Source organism: Cryptomeria japonica, unplaced genomic scaffold (assembly GCF_030272615.1).
Source record: "Cryptomeria japonica unplaced genomic scaffold, Sugi_1.0 HiC_scaffold_12, whole genome shotgun sequence".
In the NCBI taxonomy this organism is placed as follows: domain Eukaryota; kingdom Viridiplantae; phylum Streptophyta; class Pinopsida; order Cupressales; family Cupressaceae; genus Cryptomeria; species Cryptomeria japonica.
Window position 1 is genome coordinate 1,175,502 of NW_026728834.1, and position 25,087 is coordinate 1,200,588.

At 33.3% G+C, this 25,087-nt stretch overlaps 1 protein-coding gene across 1 annotated transcript; it reads right to left on the reverse strand.

Moving 5' to 3' along the window:
- Positions 1 to 2,229: 2,229 nt before the first annotated feature.
- On the reverse strand, positions 2,230 to 24,722 carry LOC131860456 (BURP domain-containing protein 5-like). Its single transcript, XM_059214858.1, has 2 exons — positions 24,513 to 24,722; positions 2,230 to 3,192 (listed from the first exon to the last, which is right to left on the reverse strand). The coding sequence occupies exons 1-2, from the start codon at positions 24,720 to 24,722 to the stop codon at positions 2,230 to 2,232; spliced, it is 1,173 nt and encodes a 390-aa protein (XP_059070841.1).
- Positions 24,723 to 25,087: the final 365 nt, after the last annotated feature.

Here is a 25,087-nt window from a genome sequence, read left to right on the forward strand (position 1 = left end):
TAGGGTATTTTGGTGGGCATTAGACCCCTCTATTTCCAGGAAGAATGATGTAGTTGTTCAACATGATGCAAATAGACCTATTCTTGGCCCTTCATCTACAACTCAAAGTTGGGACAAAGGTAAGACTGTTCAAGCCCAGGTTTTCTAGGATGTGCTAAATATCAATGAAAATATTATTAACAAGAATGTTGAAATTCTATAGGCTATTGGGTTGGGTCGCCATACCCTTTTTTTGTCTTTTGTTTAGTTGAAGCTAGTTGTTGGTTATCTTTTGGCTCTTTAAGGTTGGTTGTCTCTTATTGTCAAGAGTTTCAAGTCCTTTCAAAACCTGTTTTACTCTAATCAAAAACATAAAAAATGGATAAGCTATATGAAAAATAATAGATAAAATGGAGTGATTGTTTTATATCTTAAAAATATATTTCAAAATAATTATTAAGTAATTAAAATAAAATCATATTATTAAAATAACATCACATTATAAGATCTTTTGGAAACTCATTTTCCTTCCTTGGTTTGAATGAATGTGTGTATTTGTTTTATCTTTTAGATATTGATTCATATATGAGGTGTATTAAAAAGAAAGGAATGATTTTACATAGAAACATTGAATTAACATCTTACCTGCTGGAACTAGATTAGGATGTGGTAGGATGTGACCATTACCCTTGTAATAAAATATAGTGTAGTAATCCTTGTTTGCCCTATATTGTATCCTGGTTAATGAATATCTATGCTATTAGGGATTAAGGTTCATGAATGAAGAATGAAGTTATTGGATTGGGAATATGTGTATCTTATGTGATTGAAATGAAAATCATTCTTTAGACTTGTGTGCAATCTTCTATTAGAAAGGAGAAATGTTTACTTTTTAGAATTGAAGATTGGATATGCATGGATAATTGTTGGTTAGGAGATTGTGTAACTAATATCCTGTGGTCACACATGATAGGACTTGTTGTCGGTTGAGATCATGATATGTTGTAATAGATTATGAATGTTGTAAATGGATATTATTTATGTATGTAATTCTAGATTGGAAAGGAATTAAACAATTAAGTAATGTGATTTGGTTATCTTCTGAGTGTATATGGATAGTATGAATAAATTGGAGGTTAATGGTATCATGGTATATGGATTTGTTTATGTGTTAACGATAGTTAAGTAATGGTGTTGAGATACCCTAGGGAATGATTGTTAGTGAGATGTATTGTTATTCCACTAGCATACTACATTCATTTGTTTATGATTATGAATTAGATGTGTATGTTTGGATGTTTGCTTAATGAATAATGGGATGAATATGTTGTATTGGTAGATGTTTTAAAAAAAAAATCTGTTAGTTTAGTTATTTTCTCTAGGGTATTTTGGTGGGCATTAGACACCTCTATTTCCAGGAAGAATGATGCAGTTGTTCAACATGATGCAGATAGACCTATTCTTGGCCCTTGATCTAGAACTCAAAGTTGGGACAAAGGTAAGACTGTTCAAGCCCAGGTTTTCTAGGATGTGCTAAATATCAATGAAAATATTATTAACAAGAATGCTGAAATTCTATAGGCTATTGGGTTGGGCGCCATACCCTTTTTTTGTCTTTTGTTTAGTTGGAGCTAGTTGTTGGTTATCTTTTGGCTCTTTAGGGTTGGTTGTCTCTTAGTGTCAAGAGTTTCAAGTCCTTTCAAAACCCATTTTACTCTAATCAAAAACATAAAAAATGGATAAGCTATATGAAAAATAATAGATAAAATGGAGTGATTGTTTTATATCTTAAAAATATATTTCAAAATAATTATTAAGTAATTAAAATAAAATCATATTATTAAAATAACATCACATTATAAAATCTTTTGGAAACTCATTTTCCTTCCTTGGTTTGAATGAATGTGTGTATTTATTTTATCTTTTAGATATTGATTCATATATGAGGTGTATTAAAAAGAAAGGAATGATTTTACATAGAAACGTTGAATTAACATCTTACTTGCTGCAACTATAGATGCTAACAGACATTAATAATAACGTTTTATTGTCTATAAATGCAATATGTGTACATGTGAGACAGTGCTAATTGACAGAAAGCTACTGCTTCTCACTACAAACGATAGTGCTAAATGACAGAAAGAGAGCTATTGCTCCACTCAACAAACTTGAAAAGCATGTTCTGCTGCTCCTTAGGCTGCAAATTCTTTATTTATATATAGCGAGCGCACTTGAGCAGTGGCCTGGATCTCAGTCAGCGGTGAGCCACAAAACGTCCCCTTGGCGAGCGAGATGACAGATAGAAGCGGCACCAGGCTTCACGTTCAACACCTGGAATACCATGTTGTCAGGATTCCAGGAACTGGTTTTCGTGTGACAGATGGCTGCCGCCTCCACCGTGCTGCCATCTTCGCCCTTCACCCAAACTCTTGCGGTCCTCGTACCTTGCAGATCGTGGCAGAGATACACCGCATATGGATATTGTGAACTGTGGCAGTAATACACTGCCTTGTCTTCTTTGCTCTCGTATTTCACTCCCGTAATGGTATACTCCTGCCTTACAGATTTTGACGTCTTTGAAAAATTCGTCGCCAGCACAGTCAAGCGATTGCTTCCCAGCTTCGACGTGGTGAAATCAATCATGGCCTCCAACGATGTTGGGCAGAATTTGGTTTCGCCCTTCATAGCAGGACTTTCACAATCTTGTAAAGTCTCCTTCATAGCCAGGGCCGTGATGGAATCTGGCGCTATGTTGAGCTCCTTCAACGCTACGGAAAGCTTGTCGGAGGAGAAAGGGATTTCGTCTGCAACGGCGCGTGGAAGAAAATACTTCTGATGAGAATTGGGAATGCTTTCGTGCAGAAAGGTGAGAGGCACTTTGGTTCCGCCTACCAAATCTTTCTCCAGCAGAAGCATGCACAGCGATATGTCCCTTGGCATTTGCGTAATTGCAGCGTAATTGATGCCCGCGACGCACCTCCCAACTCCTTTTGCCTGTTTTTGCGTCCCAACTTTTCTCGGAGGCATCCCCACGTTCACCTTCACTCCTCCCTTGCCCACGTTCACCTCCACTTTCTCATCGTTGGCTGAGATGAGTTCCTTCAGAGCTTCTGGCATGGGTGTTGTGGGCAGCTTCTCGTGCCAGTACGCCATACTCGGAGTCCAAGAGACCCTTTCACCCTGCAAATGCGCCGCTCGGATAGCTGCTACTGACTGTCAATTCCAAACAACAAAAAACTCATAAGCAAGCTAGCAAAGAAAAATTGTTTAGATTCGAGTCAAATTAATTACAAACTATATGAACTTTCTTGAGAAAGCATACAATAAGAAGAATGAAACTAGTTAGAATTCCCATCTTGTGAAAGACACCAAGTTCAATGATTCAGACATACCAAGTGAGAGAGGACTTTGTCCATATAAATACTGAGCTTAAGACGAGGGAAGCCGCCATTGTGGATGCAGGCATACCATACATGCATATGCATGCCCATATCTCAAATCATTTCATCCTATTTGTATTGTGGGACATTTTGATATTATCTAGTTTTACTAAGATATTTCTATGCACTCTTACTTTTATTTGAGCTTTATTTATTAAAAAAAAAATATTTATAGTTTTAGCAGCACGACTCTTTTGAAAAGATATATATATTTTTATAACTTTAAGATAGAAAATATTTTATTTTTTCCATAATGTTATTTTGAATAGTTATTAGTTGTATATTTTTTCAAATTATAAATAGACATGAGGTGGCATATGTGGAAGATATCAGATCAGATCGTATGCTACATTGGTTTACAGTGTCGACCAACTTTAGGCAACTTCAAAAATATCAACGTCCATATCAGCTGATGAAGCGGGAGCCACCTTATTGATAATCACGGGCTAGAATTCAGTAACATTATTTTCTCTCACTTGCAAAATTGAAAAGCAACGCTATCAAAGTAAAGTTATCAGATTAATCACAAATTACGTGAATTCTTTTTTCTGTTTTTTCGGTGATCTGAATTATTTTGTCAATTCAAAGGACAATACCCAAAGCAGAATTTGTGGTATTGTAAACACATAACAAATCATATAAAATTTCATTTCATTGAAAATATATAAGAACCATACAATTTTTGGCAAATTCTGTGAAAGAGAGTTGTGTGCCCTTGAATCCATCCCATTTGGGCAAACTCTATAAAAGAGAGTTGTATGCCTAGAATCTATCCAATTTGGGCAAACTCTGTAAAAGAGAGTTGTATGCCCGAGCCTGTACAATTTAGGCAATCTTGTGAAGGAGCGTATGCCTATAACTCTGTAACTCTATAACTCTCCAACTCCTTGCAATTGGATTCGAATTGGGCTTATTTATAAGCTTTCAAAGAAGCTGAACAACCACCACATTTTTGTCCTCATCAGAAGTTGAAAAGATTTAAGGAAGCAGACCATTTTGTTTGCGAAAAGTTTCCTAAGAAGACTGCATAAATACAGGTATGATTTGTCAGCAATTCTTAGTTGCAGAACGCTACCATTGTTTCTCTGTTTTTGTTAGTAAAAATTTTCATTATTTGTTTTTTAATTAAAACCCCTATTTTTTTTATTGCTCAACTTCATTGTTATTACTAATGTGGGTATTTTCCAAAATCGCTGATTATTGCCTGAGACTTTCATTCATTTATTTGTTCACTGACAGGGGTTTTAGAGAACAGTATCCAGACTTTTTTGCAGGAGCTTTGTTTACTGTGACTTAATTTGAAGAATTTTCATTTAGCTTCATTTTCATTTTCAAGACTTTTGGCTCTATGGCCAATGCATAGGCTAAGGCTACTGATATCCTTCTGCACAGACACTTTGTCCTCAATGTCGTTCTTGTGTTGAGAAAAATTCTCCTTACAAAATCATAGATTTCTCGCTTGAAACGAAGCAGAAGAGCGGAAATGTTTTTTTTTTTATATTCCGTTGTCCACAAAATTCGCCACAACAATGGCAGGAATTTGAGGTGTTTCTATAATGCATATGAATTTTTTTATCCAGCAAATCAATATCAGATTGGACATTTTTGTTGTCCACTTGCATTAGGGATCTTTATGAATTTTGAAAGCCGCGATTAAGAGGAATTTTTTTAGTCTGCACACCACTACAGGCTGGTCTCGTTACCCATTAACTACTCTTTGATCCCAACAAACAATTTCGAGGGGCAAACCATCCTCCCACCAAGTCAGCCATTCGCCTATCAAATATTTGTAGGGAAAATTCTATAATCCTATTCAATTTGACCCTTCCATTGGTGTGCACTTATAGGTTAAAGCTCGGGACTCTTTTTTGCAAATGTAGATAGAAATCTGCATAATACCAATTCCATTCTTATTTCCCTGCAACTGGTAGGGGTTTCACCTTCAAGGTTGTTTGTGCAGTTGCAACAAATAACTCAAGACAAAATTTGTGTGTATATTACAACCATTGCATTTCATGGCAGTTACAAAACCTGGGCATGCTCCATTTTTTCCGTTTGCATAATAGTATTACAGTATCAGCATGGCCTGTAGCCTTCTTACATTGCCTACTGGTGCACTAGGCCTATCCTATGCATTCCGTGTTTATTTTTCAAATTCATTTTGTACTGACATTTTGCATTTCTAATTGAATTTGAGGTCTTGTATCGAATATTGAATGAAGTATTCTTTAAATGAAACCCGTGTGAATTTGATAGTGATAATAGCTATCCTTGTTGAACGGAATCATAGGATTATAAATTTATAAATTTAAGCAGAATACAAGGACACTAGGGCTCATTGAGATTGAAGTTGTGTAATTATTTTGCAAGTGGGTATGATAAAAAAATCACAATGGAGTAAAGTGGATTCCTGAACCTTCCTCTTTTTCCTTTTTCCTTTTTCCAGTTGGCTAAAACTTGAGTGAGCATACATCTAGCTTTACCATTCATGGAGTTTGATAGGGATATTCAGTATTTTAATAGTTTTATTATGCAACGCTTTTTGAATGGATTCGGGGGCATATAAATTTTAGCAGAATATAGGGAAACTGGGGTTCACTTTCCTTGAAGTTGTGTTTTTTTTTTTTCTTTATTATTAGACAAGTGGGTTAGGTAAGAAACACCCAATAGAGAAAAATGGATTCCCAAACTCAGCTTTTCTTCTTTGTAAAGGATAATATTGTGATATGAATTGACAATATAAATGTGTTTTTGTCTGGCAGGGTATCCTTTGCACAACACAGTCTTACAAATTTCACATGCTTACTGCTCAAGGTAAGTAACTATTTCTTAAAGTTGTTTCTTTTGATTTGTTCTTCAAACATATATGACCAAAATATTAGGCTTTGTTTTTTTTTCATCTAGCCTAGGTAATAATTCACTGAGATGGAGTTTATTCATTTGTAAATCCTAGAGTTCTTGTATTCTGTAAGAGAGAGAGATTGTTGAACAAGTGTAGTGTAATTCTTTTAATTTTAATAAAGAAATAGATACAGTTTTTAAAGTGATATCTGAATAATAGTAAATTTCTCTATGTCTTTTGAAATTACCTTAAGGTCATATCTTTGCTTCTACCAGTGTTGATAAGTTAGAGAGATGTAGCTTTCCATGCTAATTTGATAGGTGATGTGACACTTCTGAGGTATCAATAACAGTACACAATAGTTTTCTCCCTCAAAGATAGTTCAATATTAATGTGAAGCTCTTCAACATTTAAAGTTGTTTGAAAACAATAACAATACACAATGGTTTGCTCTCTCAAAGATAGTTTAATATTAATGTGAAACTCTTCAACATTTAAAGATGCTTGAAGACAACTTAGGCTTCAGATAGCTCATCTTGTAGTGTACTCTAGTTCATTTCATGTCATGTTGCTTTCTTTGCCAAGTTAATTGGTTTAGATAAGAAACATTTTCTTATTTATCTTTTACCTTTTGCTAGGATTTTCACCAATTGAATGATTTCATTCAATCAAGAGCATTAGCATAATTTCAATGTTCTTTTCCAAATAAAAGATAAGATATTACATAGTTGTTAGACCATGTATCCCAAATTAGATTATTTTTGTTTTGTAAATAACTAGTTAATTGTCTTTCACAACAAACTTTTGATATTATGCTTAGTTTTTGTAAATCCAAATCTTTTGCACTATTCAGTTGCATTCAGAACCCGCATGGTATTACACACTACACTTTCCAAACTGCCACTTTATACTAGTTTTGAAAACTAGTTCTTAGAACACCACAACCAGTTATCAGTTTTGTACCAAATATCAGTTGTAAATTGTTTTTAAAATCATATTATATATGTATTTTTTTAAAGAAAGATTCCTGCAAGCAGTAAAGTGAGAAAAGTTGTTACCTTTTCATATGTAGTATTATTTATTTTTATACATTTTTTACATGCTCAAAGTAACTTTATACTAGAAAATTGTTCTTAACCTTTGACGGTTCTCATGACAACTTATATTTGGATATGATTTCTTTTGTTGTCCACTAATACATGTCTGTAGCTTTCTGTGACACATCACTGCAACTAAAGTCAATAGCATTTTGTGCTATGCTTATTTATTTATTTATGCCTCAAAGACTATAAAGATAAATTTCAGTCCATGTTCACCTACACGCTATTTCAAGAGAATTAAAAATCTTTTCTTCTCATATTCATACGGTTTTTCTTATTTTGATGCCTTCAGTTTAACCCATCAATCTTAATCCACCTAAGCACAAAAAATACAGAGTTGAATAATCAAGATGTTAAGCTCTAAATCATGAGACAGTTTGAGCAATCTCAATTCGACTATGATTTTACAGCATAGTACTGATATTTCTTCATTTCCCATATTTCATTTTCTCCTAGTGCCCACAATCTCTACCTTTCCCTCACCAGATTTAGCATAAGGCAGGGACTCTAGCTGTATATCACAGCTCTTGTTTTTATTGATCTTTTGAATTTAATCTGGATAATGTTTAAAAACAATTATAGTACAACAGCAAAATTATGTGAGATATTATTTTTGATGGGGTTTGTGGTTGCAATGTGTATAGAGACGTTAGCAAGGAATTCATATGATTTTTTTTATTTTCTCTTTCCAATTAGAAGTATTAGTTCATATAACTTTTTCTTGTTTTCTCCTCTTTCCACATTACTTGTGTAGAGGGGTTAGCAAGGAATCCAATAAAATTCTTATTGTAAAAATTGTATGGTGAGGGTTGTGCTCTTTACTGAGACCCTATAGTAGTCAATCATTGGTCCAAAATTAGTGGGAAATAACTACTTCATTACCCTAATTTGAATCCAAACAATTTAAATACCATTATTCAATGTGTCAACTACTTTGTTAAATTAATAAAATTCAATAAGTAATTAAAAGACTAAAACTGAAAAAAAGAAAGAAAAGAAAAAAGAAAAAAGATAACAATAAAAAAATATAGACCATACATTGCAAGTTGTTAATTGAAGTTCACCCCTTGAGTGCTATGTCTCTATTTTTGCTTCAAATGTGCAACCGATCTATTAAAATTCCCTTGTTTAAACATAGGTATACTCTTGACAAAATCTATAAATACACTTTCCCATAAATGAGAAGGTATTGGAAGTGGCATGGGTAAACCTATTATTTTGTTACCGAGTTCACTTGTAGCACAAATGACACACCCATTTACATATTTTTACATAGTTTCATTCATTTGAGGAAAATAACAATAATGTTGCAACTAAGCTACTGCTTTACGTGCACCAAAATGACCAGAAATAAGAGAAGTATGTGCTTCTCTAGTTACATGTACTCTTTCATCCCTTGGACCACACAATTTACCAAGATCATATAGCAGTTTGTCATGAATGTGTAATCTAGAATTCTTATACTTGTGTACCATGGATTGGTGTTTCATATACATCCTTGAAATTTCCATCTCTAGCATACTATTCGATATAACTTTCATGAGCTAAAGAACTATGCTATAGGATAATACATGGATTAATATAAGGACTTTTTGTCGATGTTATAAATCATCAATTTGGATCAATTAAGGGAATCCTCCTAGATCAATCATCTCTTTGGTGTTACTCATAATTACCTCCTAGTTTCGTATTAGTTAAGTCACATATGTAGACTTCCAGCAGGGTTTTTTAGTCTCTTTATTGATACTTTTTTATTCCCTTTGTAATAACCATCCATCTCTGGAATATTTCAGCCATTTATTTATTTTTCTGCCAAGACCAGTTATCAATTTCTTCATTTAGTCATTCCAAGCTATTTTTGGACACCAAATTTCCTAAACTCTAGATTTTTAATTTATCCTAGTGTATTTATGTCATTTTCCATTTAAAAAGCTCCATATAGGTATTCAAGGCACAAAAAAATCCCTCTGTTTTTTGTTGCAACTCAATGTAGATAATGCAATGTGTTTAGGTAGATTTAAGGTTAGGGTTGTTGGAAATTGACACTATTGGTTAGGTTTCACTATGTTGTCATTGATGGAAACATTATTTTGGGTTCCGACTTCATATGGTGTACCGGCAAGCACTTTATAGACTCTACACCGGCACTAGCACCGACACCGACAGGATAAAATATTTCTTTGGTCACCAGCAATGCAGATCGACATGGTATGGTAAAGGTCATCGGTATTAGAGGCCGACACATCTTGGATCCGGCATCAGCAACTTGTTTTAATGCTTATTCATTTATGTTATATGGCCAACATGTTAATATGATATTGTATATATCCTTGTAAGCCGACATAAGGCATAAATTTGTATAGGGTATATAGGGGAGATTGATTAGATCATTTTGAATAAGGATAGATATGTGGAAGTGATACATGGATATAATGTAATGTGAAATATATCATAGAGACTGTGTATGCGAGGAACTCATTGTAAGGGTTATTCTGGTACTGAGGTTTAGGGTTTTAACTGGAATAGACTGATCTTAAAACATAATTGTATTCTTGCATAGGAGATGCTATATTAAGCAGTTCATATTTCTCTAGATTGTTGTCTGGATTGTTATGTAGTCAGTGAGGCTCCTATTGTGATGAGCAGTGTGGTCTAGGTTGTAAGCCTTCTTGCAAGTGCAGGCCCATCATATATTTTAATATCTCTTCATATGGCCAATGAACTGATATTGTGGGTCACAAACCCCACCATGGTTTTTCCTCTTTGAGGTTTCCCATGTATAATAATGTGTGTTATGTTTCTCATTTATGTATTTCTCTTAATGGTTGCATTGCTTTTTTCAATTTTGTTTATATCGATATACCAATTGGTGAATGAATGTTTTGTTAAGGCTAAAATCTTATATTCTGGTATAACACTAATTCACCCAACCCTCTCAATGTTATTGGTTTCCAACAATTGGTATCAGAGCCTTGTGCGTCAAAGGAAGTTTGACAACTTGATAAAGATCCTGAAACCAGAACCATTGGATATGGATTTGGAGAAGTAGCTTAAGATGGCACTTGAAGATTATGATGCTGAAAGATTGAAGAACTTAAAGCAACAAGATGAGTTTAATTATGCTAAAGAATTTATTCTTGTCCTACAAGAGAGACTATCATCTGTTCAAGCTAGGAGAAAGGAACTTTTGCAAAATCAAGATGATGAAAATGCACTTAAGGAACAATGTCAGAAATTGAGTCAGGAGAACATGGTTATGAAGAATTAAATGCAAGCTATGACTATAAGGATGTCTAAGGAGACTGAGGATAGAAAGAAAAATGAAGAAGATCTTGTTGTATCCCTAAAGAACAAATTTGAAGAGTGTGGTAGGTTGACTCATCAAAATGAGATGTTGAGGTCTGATTTGGTACAATCCCATAGCAATGAGCAAGAAATTGAAAGACAAATGTCAATACTAAGAGATTATTTAACTACTACAACTGAGTAGAAAGAAAAATTCAAGATCAGCTCAGCATAGCTTGATGAGTTATCGAAGAGATAGAGGCGGATTGGAGATTCCACTGGACTTGGATTTGAGCAAGGATAGAATTACGGTACTACTAATGAAGATCAAAACCATAAGGCACTGATAAGGAAGTTCAATACTTATAAATTCACTGGTAGATTTTTTGTTTGCAATAGATTTGGTCACATGGCTAGGCAATGTAGAAACAGAGCAAATTAGAACCCTGATTCTGCTCCCTATAAATGTTCTAAATGAAATAAAATTGGTCATAAGATAAAAGATTCCAGAATGAATGTAAAATTCTATGCTTGTGGAAAATTTGGACATATGGCTAATAAGTGCAGTTCAAATTTCACCGGTTTTAGCAAGGTAATTCAAAAGAACAAGGTTACATGCTATGCATGCAATGAAATTGGACATATTGCTAAGTTTTATAGAAGCAAAAATCCATCGGTTAGAAATGTAGGATCAAATGATAAAGGAAAAGAGAAGGTTAGTGAAATCCGGCAAGATCACACTCAAAGATGGGTTAGAAAGATAGAAGAGCAATCATCAGATGGGATTGTCTCAGTTACCTATTTGATAGAAGAAGCTATTGCTGCACCGACAGTGAGCTCATCCAGTAACTAAGGCAAATGCTTTAGGGGTATGCAAATTTCATGGAAGATGTTCTAGATATTGGAGAGGATTATCCAACATTGATATGTTTAGAGTGAGATCCGGTATCTTTCACCAGTAGTCATTTATGTTAATGGAAGATTAGGGTTTTCTCGATGTATAAAATGCCGATTACACTTTATTATCAACCACCTAGCATTCAAAGCAATTTTAGAGCAATTCAGAGCAACTTAGTGCAATCAGAAGCTATTCAGAGGTGATTAGATTTATTCTTGAGCGATCACATCGACATCTGGAAGGATTTGTTGGAGGTTTTCACTGAGAGTGAACAAAAGGTATTTTTCTTGAATCATGGAATTGGGATCATCTTCTGCTCTTGTTTTCATTGCAAATCCAACTATAGGAGAATTTAAGGACCTCCTCAGGCCAATTTTCAAATTCTTTCCACATGTGGCTAACAAGGAAGATTCAGTTGGAGCATTTTCTCACGTCATGGAAGGAGTGCTATATGTGGAAGATGTTAGGGCCTACATTCATTGTCATATAGAAGACTTAGGAACTTCTAAGATCAAGGGGATGTATATGAATGAACTCATGGGAGAATTTGGTAAAATCAAACTAGCATATAAACACATCAAAGATCTAGGGTTCACAGATATTCTGGATATGCCAGAGTTCGAGGATAAGATTGTCAGATATGTAATAATTAGAGTACATGGGGAATTTATATGGCTGGACAGACCCTAGAAAATTACTAAGGAAGCCATCCGAGCAATTACGAGTTTGCCATCAATAGGGAAACATCCGGATAAGAAAGTATCAAATCAATTCGTAAGGAAGATCATCGGTGCCACATCAAGCAAGAGATCGATGAAGGTGAGCACCATCACCGACATTGACATCAAATTTGGCAATATGGTTGTAGACTACAAGGTAACTCAGTCTAATCGACTGAATTCAGTTTCCAGTTCATGCATTTTGGCTGCTTATAAGCTGATGAGAGAAAATATCAAGTTAGATCTTTGTGACTGGATGCTTGAGGAGTTATTGATCAATTTAGGGAAGATTAAAGGTGAGAAGAAGGGCACGTTCTAGTATGGAAATTTGTTAGTCTACTTAAAGTTATACTTTTTGAATGATACTCCCATTTCTGGAAGGAAGTAATGGGTTTTTGACATCTTGATAGGAAGAAAAATAAAGCAATCAATTGTTGCATTGGGAAGTCTTAGAGTTGATAAGGTATGGGGTTACTTCAAGGCTTTTTAGAAATCTATGAGGTCTAGAATAGGAATACCTAAGAAAATAGTAGAGAAATAATCTACCGACATTTGTTTCATCATGAAGAAGGATGTGACTCTCATGGAGGCAATCAAGCCCTGAAAGATTTGGATAGAGGAAACGGGCTATGAGGTAGATGCATTAATCATTGATGCCTATGCAAAAATTTTGATTGATGCTGCAAATTCTTTATTTATATATAGCGAGCGCACTAGAGCAGTGGCCTGGATCTCAGTCAGCTGTGATACCAAGTGAGAGAGGACTTTGTCCATATAAATACTGAGCTTAAGACGAGGGAAGCCGCCATTGTGGATGCAGGCATACCATACATGCATATGCATGCCCATATCTCAAATCATTTCATCCTATTTGTATTGTGGGACATTTTGATATTATCTAGTTTTACTAAGATATTTCTATGCACTCTTACTTTTATTTGAGCTTTATTTATTAAAAAAAATATATTTATAGTTTTAGCAGCACGACTCTTTTGAAAAGATATATATAATTTTATAACTTTAAGATGGAAAAAATAATTTATAACTTTAAGATAGAAAATATTTAATTTTTTCCATAATGTTATTTTGAATAGTTATTAGTTGTATATTTTTTGAAATTATAAATAGACATGAGGTGGCATATCTGGAAGATATCAGATCAGATCGTATGCTACATTGGTTTATAGTGTCGACCAACTTTAGGCAACTTTAAAAATATCAACGTCCATATCAGCTGATGAAGCGGGAGCCACCTTATTGATAATCACGGGCTAGAATTCAGTAACATTATTGTCTCACACTTGCAAAACTGAAAAGCAACGCTATCAAAGTAAAGTTATCAGATTAATCATAAATTACGTGAATTCTTTTTTCTGTTTTTTCCGTGATTTGAATTATTTTGTCAATTCAAAGGACAATACCCAAAGCAGAATTTGTGGTATTGTAAACACAACAAATCATATAAAATTTCATTTCATTGAAAATATATAAGAATCATACAATTTTTGGCAAACTCTGTGAAAGAGAGTTGTGTGCCCTTGAATCCATCCCATTTGGGCAAACTCTATAAAAGAGAGTTGTATGCCTAGAATCTATCCAATTTGGGCAAACTCTGTAAAAGAGAGTTGTATGCCCGAGCCTCTACAATTTAAGCAATCTTGTGAAGGAGCGTATGCCTATAACTCTGTAACTCTATAACTCTCCAACTCCTTGCAATTGGATTCGAATTAGGCTTATTTAGAAGCTTTCAAAGAAGCTGAACAACCACCACATTTTTGTCCTCATCGGAAGTCGAAAAGACAATCCAATATTGAAAGGTTATTACATTTATATGAAGACAAAAATTAATTAAAAATTAAAATATTTAATACTCGGACTTATTTCTAATCCCCATGACCATCTTGTGAAAGACAGTCAGTCCCACCGACAACATGTTGTAGTGATTTAGAGATACAGAAGTAAACGTGAGAGTCATAAAAGGACGATATAATGTCAGGGCGTACGTGTCCATAGTCATTGGGAATATAGATTTCTTATGTGATATTTAAATAATCATCAAACAGTTTTATAGTAAATGGCTGGTTGTGGCAACACTCTATTTAAATAATCATAGTTTTATAGTAATTTTCATATTATTTTATCTTATTTTTATTGATCGTTTGAATTTAATCTGGATAATGTTTAAAAACAATTATAGTACAGTAGCAAAATTATGTGATATATTCTTTTTGATGGGGTTTGTGGTTGCAATGTGTATAGAGAGGTTAGCAAGGAATTCATATGATTTTTTTTCTTTTCTTCTCTTTCCAATTAGAAGTATTAGTCCATATAACCTTTTCTTATTTTTCCCTCACTTCTCATTAGATGAGTTCATACAACTTTTTCTTGTTTTCTCCTCTTTCCACATAACTTGTGTAGAGGGGTTAGCAAGGAATCCAATAAACTTCTTATTGTAAAAAATGTATGGTGAGGGTTGTGCTCTTTACAGAGACCCTATAGTAGTCAATCATTGATCTCAAATTAGTGGGAAATAACTACTTCTTACCCTAATTTGAATCCAAACAATTTAAATACCATTATTCAATGTGTCAACTACTTTGTTAAATTAATAAAATTCAGTAAGTAATTAAAAGACTAAAGCTGAAAAAAAAAAAAAAAGAAAAAGAAAAAAGAGAACAATAAAAAAATATAGACCATACATTGCAAGTTGTTAATGAAGTTCACCCCTTGAGTGCTACGTCTCTATTTTTGCTTCAAATGTGCAACCGATCTATTAAAATTCCCTTATTTAAACATAGGTATACTCTTGACAAGATCTATAAATACGCTTTCCCATAAATGAGAAGGTACTAGAAGTGGCATGGGCAAACCTATTATTTTTTTACCAAAATTACCAGAAATAAGAGAAGTATGTGCTTCTCTAGTTACATGTACTCTTTCATCCCTTGGACCACACAATTTACCAAGATGATATAGTAGTTTGTCATGAACATGTAATCTAGAATTCTTATACTTGTGTACCATGGATTAGTGTTTCATATACATCCTTGAAATTTCCATCTCTAGCATACTATTCGATATAACTTTCATGAGCTAAAGACCTATGCTATAGGATAATGCATGCATTAATATAAGCAATTTTTGTCAATTTGGATCAATTATGGGAATCCTCCTAGATCAATCATCTCTTTGGTGTTACTCATAATTACCTCCTAGTTTTGTATTAGTTTAGTCACTTATGTAGACTTCCACCTGGGTTTTTTAGTCTCTTTATTCATATTTTTTTTATTCCCTTTGTAATAACCATCCATCTCTGGAATATTTCAGCCATTTCTTTAGTTTTCTCCCAAGACTAGTTATCAATTTCTTCATTTAGTCATTCCAAGTTATTTTTGGACACCAAATTTTCTAAACTCTAGATTTTACATTTATCCTGGTGTATTTATGTCATTTTCCATTTAAAAGCTCCATATGGGTATTCAATTCACAAAAAAATCCTTTAATTTTTTGTTGCAACTCAATGTAGATAATGCAATGTGTTCAGGTAGATTTAAGGTTAGGGTCAAGGTTACATTATAGTTAGTGTCCACATTGAATTAAGTTAGGGTAATGGTTATATTAGGGTTACAAATTAATTAAGAGAAATATTCAATTTTAGATTAAATTAGGTTTAGGGTTGGGTTTTAATTGGGGTTATAGCTATAATTAGGGTTAACATTAGAATTGCGGTTAATGTTAGAATAAAGATTATATATCAAGTTATAATTATGGTTATGGTCAATATTAGAACTAGGGTTAGGGATAGGGCAAGGTCAAGTTTGAGATTAGGTTGAGTTTTTAATTAAGATTAAGGTATGAGTTCTTAAGTTCAATAAGAGTTAGGATTGAGGTTAGGTTAGGTTAGGATTCTTTTAGGCTTAGGGTTAGGGTTCAAGTTCAATGAGGGTTATGGTTAGAGTTCAAGTTCAATGAGAGTAATATATATAGCAAGCGTAGTTGAATAGTTATATGGATCTCAAGTGGCTCTGAGCCACAAAACATTGCCTTGTAGAGACTAATGGAAGATATAAGTGACATATAATTGTTTATTAAAATATTTCTATGGATGTAGGCATAACACATGCATGTTAATATTTCAAATTACATTATTTTATTTTTGTCTTTATCTTATTTTTATTGTGGGATATTTTGATATTTTTGGTCAATATCTACTATCACATTATTTTCTTTCTATCTTCATTTTATTTTAATCATGGGAATTTGATATTTTTAAAACACACATACTAATGTACTTTATAAAGATATTTCTATGGATGCATGCATAGCATACATGCATGTGAATGTCAATATCTCAAATTACATTATTTTCTATCTCTCCATCATATTTTTACTGTGTAACATTTTGATATTTTTTAGATATGTAGTAATGTATATTAGTAAGATATATTTGTGTTCTATTAATTTTATTTAAGATTTATTTAATTATTAATTTTTAAAAAAGATATGTGTAGTTTAGTAGCTTGATTCTTTTAAAAAGATGTGTAATTTTATATGTTTAAAATATAATTTTCTTCCATAAGATTAAACATTGATTTACATCAATCTAGTCATAATTTCAAATAATTGAATTAAGATAGATAATAGCAAATAATAAAAAATATAAAAAAAATTAACAGAATGAAATCAAGAAATTGACACCCTCAAATTCTATTAATATTCATATTTATGGACTTAATTCAGCTATCATATATATATGGCATGATATTATTGCGACAAGTATCACTCTAGTGTCCAAACCATCCAAGTATTAAACTTATTTGGTACCCATTTGATAATTTTTTTATTTTCTTTTGTTTTCCTTACCTCTTCATTTCTTAATTTCTCGGGGTGAGCTTGGCCAATAAAGAAAACTATAATATGGATAAATTCAATCCAAAGTTTATTTCTTTTATTTTACATACTATGAAACAATGAAAGTTAAATGAAGCTATATTTTAAGAAATTTTCAAGTACTCTCATAGATATATGATAAGATTTTCAAATCTTTTCTATAATTTCTTTCTCAATTTATATTGTGCTTATCATACCAAACTTAAGGATTTGTTCTATAAGTTCATGGCGGTCTATTAGAGTGGTTTTGTTAGAGAAATTTTTGGTTGACAATATAGATAGATTAGTGTTAAACTCTTGGAGCATGTGTTAACCCCTAAGGAATTTTTGGCATTAGTGTCAAATGGTTGATATTTCCTTGACATTTGAAGCATTGACATTTTATGCTTGCCGTTGAAAACTTGTGCATATATGGTTGTGACTAAGTCACTAGGTGATGGCTAAGTGGTTAAGCCACCTAAGTGACTACCTGAAACATGTTATAATGTTTATTCACCGCACTGACAAGGACATACCAGGCATATTGGTTTGTTTTATTATTTCCCACTGAAATACTTGGTGAGTAGGACATGACATATCATCGGCATTTTGTAGAGGCATATTATATGGTTTCAAAGCTTAGCTTTGTAAAATCTTTATTTTTGTTTTGAAAGCCTTTAAGATCGAAGTAGGGCACACACATGGAATTCAAGTTTTTGTTCTCAACCAAGGAAGTTGCAATAAGTGTGCATGACAGTTTTTCATGGGCAATGCATGATAGTTTGACTAGGAAAAACATGGAAATGATAGGAAGTTTGAAGACGTCTTTAGGTGTTTTCATTCCAAAACCCATATTTTGTGTTTGTTAATCTCTTTCCAGCATTTAGTAATGTTATTGTTTGAATTCAAACTGTTTGAGCAAAATTGTTATTTTCTGTTGCTTGAGTTATGAAAGTGATTAAGGGGAGTTTGATTTGTGTAGACACTTAAATTAATTATTTGCATTAATTAATTTAATTCTCTCTCACATGATTAATTTATTTAATTTTGTTAATCCTTATTATTTCTCAGTATTGAATAAATTTAATTTAATTAATATTGTCACTATAGTCCAATAATTAATTTATCAAATAAATTAATTATTTCCCTATTCTTCTAAAGTCCCTCCAATAATTATTTCCTCTAAACCCACTCAGTTAATTAATTTTAATTAATTAATCTAGTCATGTGATTCCTACAAATCACTTTTTCCTAATCCCACTTAGCCTAATTAATTCTTCTAGAATCTTTCATAATCCCACATATTATTATTCTTCTATTTTAAATTCCCTGCTCATGTCACATCAACATTGAGCCTCTCAAAGAAATTCAAATTTATTTGAATCCCTCTATGCATCCTCATTTTTAAATTTCAAATTCTTTTCCCCCCTTATTATTATTCTTCAATTTTAAATTCCCCACTCATTTCACATCAACATTGAGCCTCTCAAAGAAATTCAAATTTATTTGAATCCCCCTATGCATCCTCATTTTGCAATTTCAAATTTCTTTCCCCCCTTTTCCCCAAGGAATTTTATATTCTTTTTTATTCCTTCAAGGTATCCTTGATTGATGCCAACTACTTCAAACCAATCCTAGCCCTTCATCATCTTTTGATCTCCACCCTCCATTTAAAATTTGAAAATCTATAAATGGAGGCCACTTCTCTCATTTTAACCATCTCTTTATATTCTATCCTTATACTGTCAATTTTTATCTTTCAATCATAAATATAGCAATCTTCATTAGGAAGACATTGTATTGCTTTACTGTTAAAATGAAATGATTCTATGAAGGACTCATCACAAGCTTTTAAACATAAAGAATCATTTTCATTAACTTCATGTATAAGATTGAAAGCTTCATACTCTGGTTGCATGTAAATCTGAAAATTTTCATCCTTTGTATTTTTTGGAACAAGATAACTTTCCATACTATTAAAACTAAAAGTTTCTATTTCTAGGTAATAGAAAGACCTCAAAAAACCTTTTTCATTCAATCTCGTAGGTTCTCTAATGTTGTCTTGATTATTCTCACTTACCATTGTTTGACTTGTATGAGACTGAACCGTTTCTTGCTGAACTTCTTGCTCATTCATGACAAGGTAGTTGTAGGAGAGAGATGAAACTGAGATGAATGGAGCCTCATCATCATAAAATTTTAATTCTTCTTTCAATTGGGATACCTTTTATTATATTCTTGCAACAACCTTGTCTTTTCTTTTAGCTCTTTGAGCTTGTGAAATCTAACAAAAAGACTTCTCCATAAAAGAGAAGATACATGATCGTCTGTTATACTTAGTTTGGTTTTTACAACATGAGAAATTATTTCTTTGTAGTGATCCCAAAAGTCATGCAACACTTTATCATCCATCTCAAGAATTTACAAGCTGGTGGGACTTGGTCTTTTCCCCAATCTTGCAGCCTTTTGATTTTGCATGATGATTTAATAGAGTCGCCAATCCTACACACACAGAGATAAATCTAAAAATCTAAGGAAACCAAATGCACTAATCTTTGATTCTGAGTCCCCAACAGAGTTGCCAAAAATCTATTGGTAAATAGATTTGTCCCTTTCCTGAAATTTATTTGTTTTCTTTGAACAAAATTATAACTCTTGTATGCCCCTTTATGAAAGGAAACAAATTACCAACAATTGGATGAATTAATTAAAATCCAACCTCTGCATTAGAGGGAAGCTCTTCGTATGATTTGCAATGAATTTAATACAAAATTAAATGTTGACACTTTTTACCAGAAAGCATGGAAAGGCTTTAGCATTCATCCATCAACACAAAACAATGCCTTCAAACTGAAACAAATATAATATTCTGAAGATTAAATAGGAGCTCACTAACTCTAATTCAAACACACGTTCACTTTATAAATTTAGAGCATAGAAAATGCACAGCAGTATTGATGTCTAATCAATACTCTCTCATGCCTCACAGGACAAGGGGGATCAACATAACTCAATACACAATAAATCTGCTAACAATTAATAGTAACCATGAATTCAAAAAAAAACATAGAAATAATTGATCATAAAATGATATCATGCCCATAGTAGATTTCTCAAGAAATATTGCTAATCTTTAAACACACAAATTCAAAGACTGCACACCATAACATTTTATTGATAATCATCGATTCCAGTTTAAAGCAATTCATAGAAAAACAAAATGGATATTGTCTGTTGCTCGAAAAATCATAGTTTTTCTAGCCCCTTTCTTTTCTTTTTCCCCCATATATATAGTCTCTCTTGTTTTTAAGAGACTTTCAGTTATCAATAACTAATTCCTAGAAATATTATTAATTAATCTTTTCTTTAATCTTTTATCCACTTCCAAATAACTTCTTTTAAAAAAAATCTTCAAATCTTTTATCTCAGAATTTTTATAGACCCATACTTAGAGATAAATAACTTTTTAACGTGATAATATTTGTCCGATCGCGCCAGTGAGAATTTAGAAAACTAGGTTTTCTAAAACATATTAAAAATACAGCGCGATCCAGCAGTTGAGTTGACAGTTATGCCCCCCGCACTGAGATTGATTTTTTCTCTCTCAGAAAATTCATGGTTATAGATTACATTGAAAATTATAAACATTAGACATGCCAATGTTATTGGATTATTGAACTCGCTGAAATCACTCTGAACCTGCATCTGATGAATTTGAACTCTGAATTTGAACCTCCAAAATTGAACCTTGAACCTTGAACCTGCACGCTTGAACCTGCGCACTTGAACCTTTGAACCTTGAAGAAAAGAAGGTTCAAAGTTCAAGTTCAAAGACCAAAAATTACAATGAACCCAAAATTTGAACTTTGAACCTTTTTTACTTGTGCGCTTGAACCTATGGGCTTGAACCAAAAAGGTTCAAAGTTCAAGTTCAATGAACAAAAATTATGAAACCCGCTTCAGTTGAATTTGAACTTTGAACTTGAACCCGAACTTTGAACTTTTTGAAAAGGTTCAAGGTTCAAGTTCAATGGCAATTGTTCTTTTGGGTTTCCATAGGAAAACCTCCATAACTTTTTACTGAGTGCTCTGTTTCTTATGAAATTTTAACTATAGAATAAATGGGCCTAGTACAGCATAACCTAGAAATAATTTTTTCATAGGACATATAAGACTTGAGATTTAATTGTTTGCGTATATGGGTAACCAAAAAATAAAACAATTAAAATCTCCCAGCCAACATGGAGTTTGGCCATAAAAACTTCAGCATTAAAACATTAACAATAACTAATTTTTAGTTGATTATGAGGCTCTAGGAACAAGCAAAAATATAGGGTAAAAAATGAAAAAAGGCATAACCTTTGCATATTAACTCGGATTTTTTATTTTCTAAAAGTGTTGGAAAGATGATTCAGAGATCTAATCTATGGTTTAAACCATTTTTTCAAGATTTGTCTTCAAAAATTAGTTGAACACGTCCAAATTTGACCTTTCCTTTGAGAATTTTTGAGAATTTTTTTTTTTGAAATTTATCAAAAAGTCATAAGGAGTTCACTTTTGAAAGTATGGTTTTTTTTAGATAATCAGTTTGGTGTGTTTTAATCACATTTTCAAAATGGGATTAAAATGAACTCTACACATTTGGATTTCGAATTAAAAAGAGCAAGTGTAGTTTAAACCCAAGACCCACTTATGTATGCTCTCCTCTCGCATCCTAGTGTCGAAGTTGAGTACACTTGAAATAAGTGATCTTGTTTTCATTTTTTATTTTGTATCATTTCATTGTGTTTTTTCATATTAAGTCAAAAAATCCAAAAAGAAATCATAAAACCTAAAAAAGACATAAAATTGAAAAAAAAAAAAAATTCAAAAAATCAAAAAATCATAAAAATCAAAACATTTCAAAAGCCAAAAAAAAAGTGCATTACCCGAGACTACTAACCTATCTTCTACAGGACATCGGCCCAAGATTCCACTCGTCAAAGATTTCATTGATCCAACTTTGAGGCTACTAACATGTTTGTTTTGTAGGTTGCCTAAGAAAATTTGACCAAATGTTGTATTTTCTTAATCATTTTTCTAGGCACTTACTTTCAATTAGGGGTAAAAGATCAAGTGCTTGATTGTGTTTGGGGAAAGTGTAGAGGTAGGAGAGTATACTCTTGTCTATATAGAAAATCAGAAATATAGACCCCAGAATCTTTTTAAGTTTGTTGTGTGCATACCTTCCTAATTTGTTTGACACATTCACATAGGCATTGGTGAGAGTTGAATGACCCAAGTGAGTATGACTAAAACCCAAGCATTCCAATTCACTATAATAAATAAGCCTCTTGGGATGAAAATTCTGGAGGATAGAGCTATTTTAGAGTTCACTCTCATATCGTGCATTCTGTACGGCCTTTTGGCCTCGATCATGCTTACATGACTACATTTTTCTCAGTACTTTGTAAGGCTATAGGCCTTAATCACACTTGGGTGACTACAAGGAGTAGTCTTCAAACAAAAAATCCTTACTAATAGCCTCAGGATTAGAAGCCACCCAGTTCACCTTTAAAAGGTGGATAATCTTTTTGCAAGGGGGATAGTAACTCCCCCAAGAGACTTGCCATTTTGTGCTCCCATTAGTGTTTGGAGTTGGCTAATACAATATTGAGAATCCATTGCGTGAGACTTAGTGGTCATATTCTGATTAGCTATTGGGTGTGTACCTGAGTCAACAAGAAAAGGTTTTCCTCCTCAGCCAACTTCCTAGGGTAACATGATGTTCTTGATGTATTTGTTTGAATCAATGGCTAATGTGTTTGCTATGTCTTCTTGCCAAGAGTATAATTAGTCTATCCAAGTCAACATCCTAATCATCATAATCTAAGTCATTTCTTAGTCCCTAATCATTTCCATGTCCTATTCAATTCATACCCAAATCATACCCTAGTCATATAAAAACATTGAACCAACCTTCATCAAGTCCAAGTCATAACAAAATCCAAGTCTTCCAACTACGTCAAAACTCCGCTCACTTTATATTTAATAAGATGAAGTTGTAAAAACATCCTAAGAAGTCAATCCACCACCCAATCAAGAAAAAGAAGCTCACACAAGCACAACTCATTAGACACCGAAATTTTTGGTATACAAATCGCAAACTCTTGCTTAAACATAGGACCTTTCTACACCAATATCATGATTACATACATGGTCATAGAAATGAGTTTGATGCTAGTCATGAACTAAGAGTATGAGATTTACACTAAGGATCTAGCTTATCTTTCAACACCAACAATCACCAGAATCAGGGTGTTTGCATACCCTCATAAAACTTACCATTCAAACCAATCACTTATTGAGTCATGTTTATACCAAGAATAGTCTAGTTATCAAGTTTATTCTAATCATCACTATCACTTCTCTTTGATCTTTCATCATCAACATTTTCTAAGGACTTAGCACATCAACCAATCTTCAATCAATCATCTTTAATCAATCAATCCTCAATCAAATCAATTCTCAATCATTCGTCAAATTAACCTCACACTAAGGTTTTATGCCTTGTGAAGTTTTATTTAGACCTCATCCTTAATCAATCAATCATCCAGTCTTTATGCTTGGGAAAGAATTCTCCCCAAGTATCTTTGCCACCTCCTTTGGGTCGATCAAGACTCTTATCTTATGTCTTTATTTTTCTTGGGATCATTAGTCAATCCTTAGTAGAAGAAAGGCTTCGATCATTATCCTAAGGGCCAAATATTACCCAACTTGGTTGTTACCTTGCTTGTGGTTTCATCAACATCCCCCACCTAAAATCCTCATCCAAGGACTAAGGTGAAATCCTAATCAAACTTGTGTCCTAATCTAAGGACCCCATTAATCAATCAATCCAATTTCATCAAATCCAAACCAAATCCAAAATCCAAGATGTTTTCTAAGTCCTTTCATCAAATATTTTTCTTCCAATCAATATTTCTAAGGTTATTCTTGTATGGTCACAACTCAATCCTGAAAGAAAAAGATGGCCAAACAACAATATGACATGCTGAACATTAATGCCCTATATCAAGACTCTACATAAGGTTCTGCCCAAAATGCGTAGCCTGACATCCAAGATCAATAAGAAGAAGGGGGCCCTGACATGGTTGACCAAGATGAACTCTCCCCAAAAGTACAAACATTTTGAAAGTACAATCAAGAAATGATGGAGAAATACATCCGATAGAATCCTAGTGGTCTTATAAAGACTCTTATTGAAAATAGAACTCGACTTCCCCCCAATCTTGTTAAATCCATTCTTGATCAACAAACACAAGGAGGTCTTGCTCCTACCCACATCGTCACACCTATCCTTCAACCCCAATCAATTGCACCCCCATCTACCATTCAAACCCAATCAATAGCACTCGTGGCATCCGTGCTCATAGTCTCCATCCCACCTTCTTCCTTCTTGGCTTCCATGTCAATATCCAATCCGATAACATAAATTCTCCAACATGCTTCTATGCCCTCTTCTTCTACCCAACCATATTTCTCCATTTCACAATCCTCCATTTCTCTCAACAATGTCGCTAATTTTATCCAGGCCTCACTTCCCCCCATCACAACAATTAATGGGTCAAAACTGATTATCACTTAAGTCCTCGTGACATCAGTCATCACATCTCATGTCCGCTATTCTTTATCATATCAATATATTAGTGGTGGTAGAACATCTTCCATAACCCATCCAATACTAGATGCGAGCACAATCCATCATGTTCAAAATCCACAACAAGATATCATCAAGGAAATCTAGGACATGACAAACATCATCAAAAAATGAAGGAAGGGAATAACAAGAGGAAACCTTACTCATTTCAGGAATTTTGTCCCTATCTTTATGACCCATCCATATCAGTTGCACCATACCCATCAGGGTTTAAAATGCCTAAATTCACAAAGTACGAGGGCAAAGGGGACCCTCG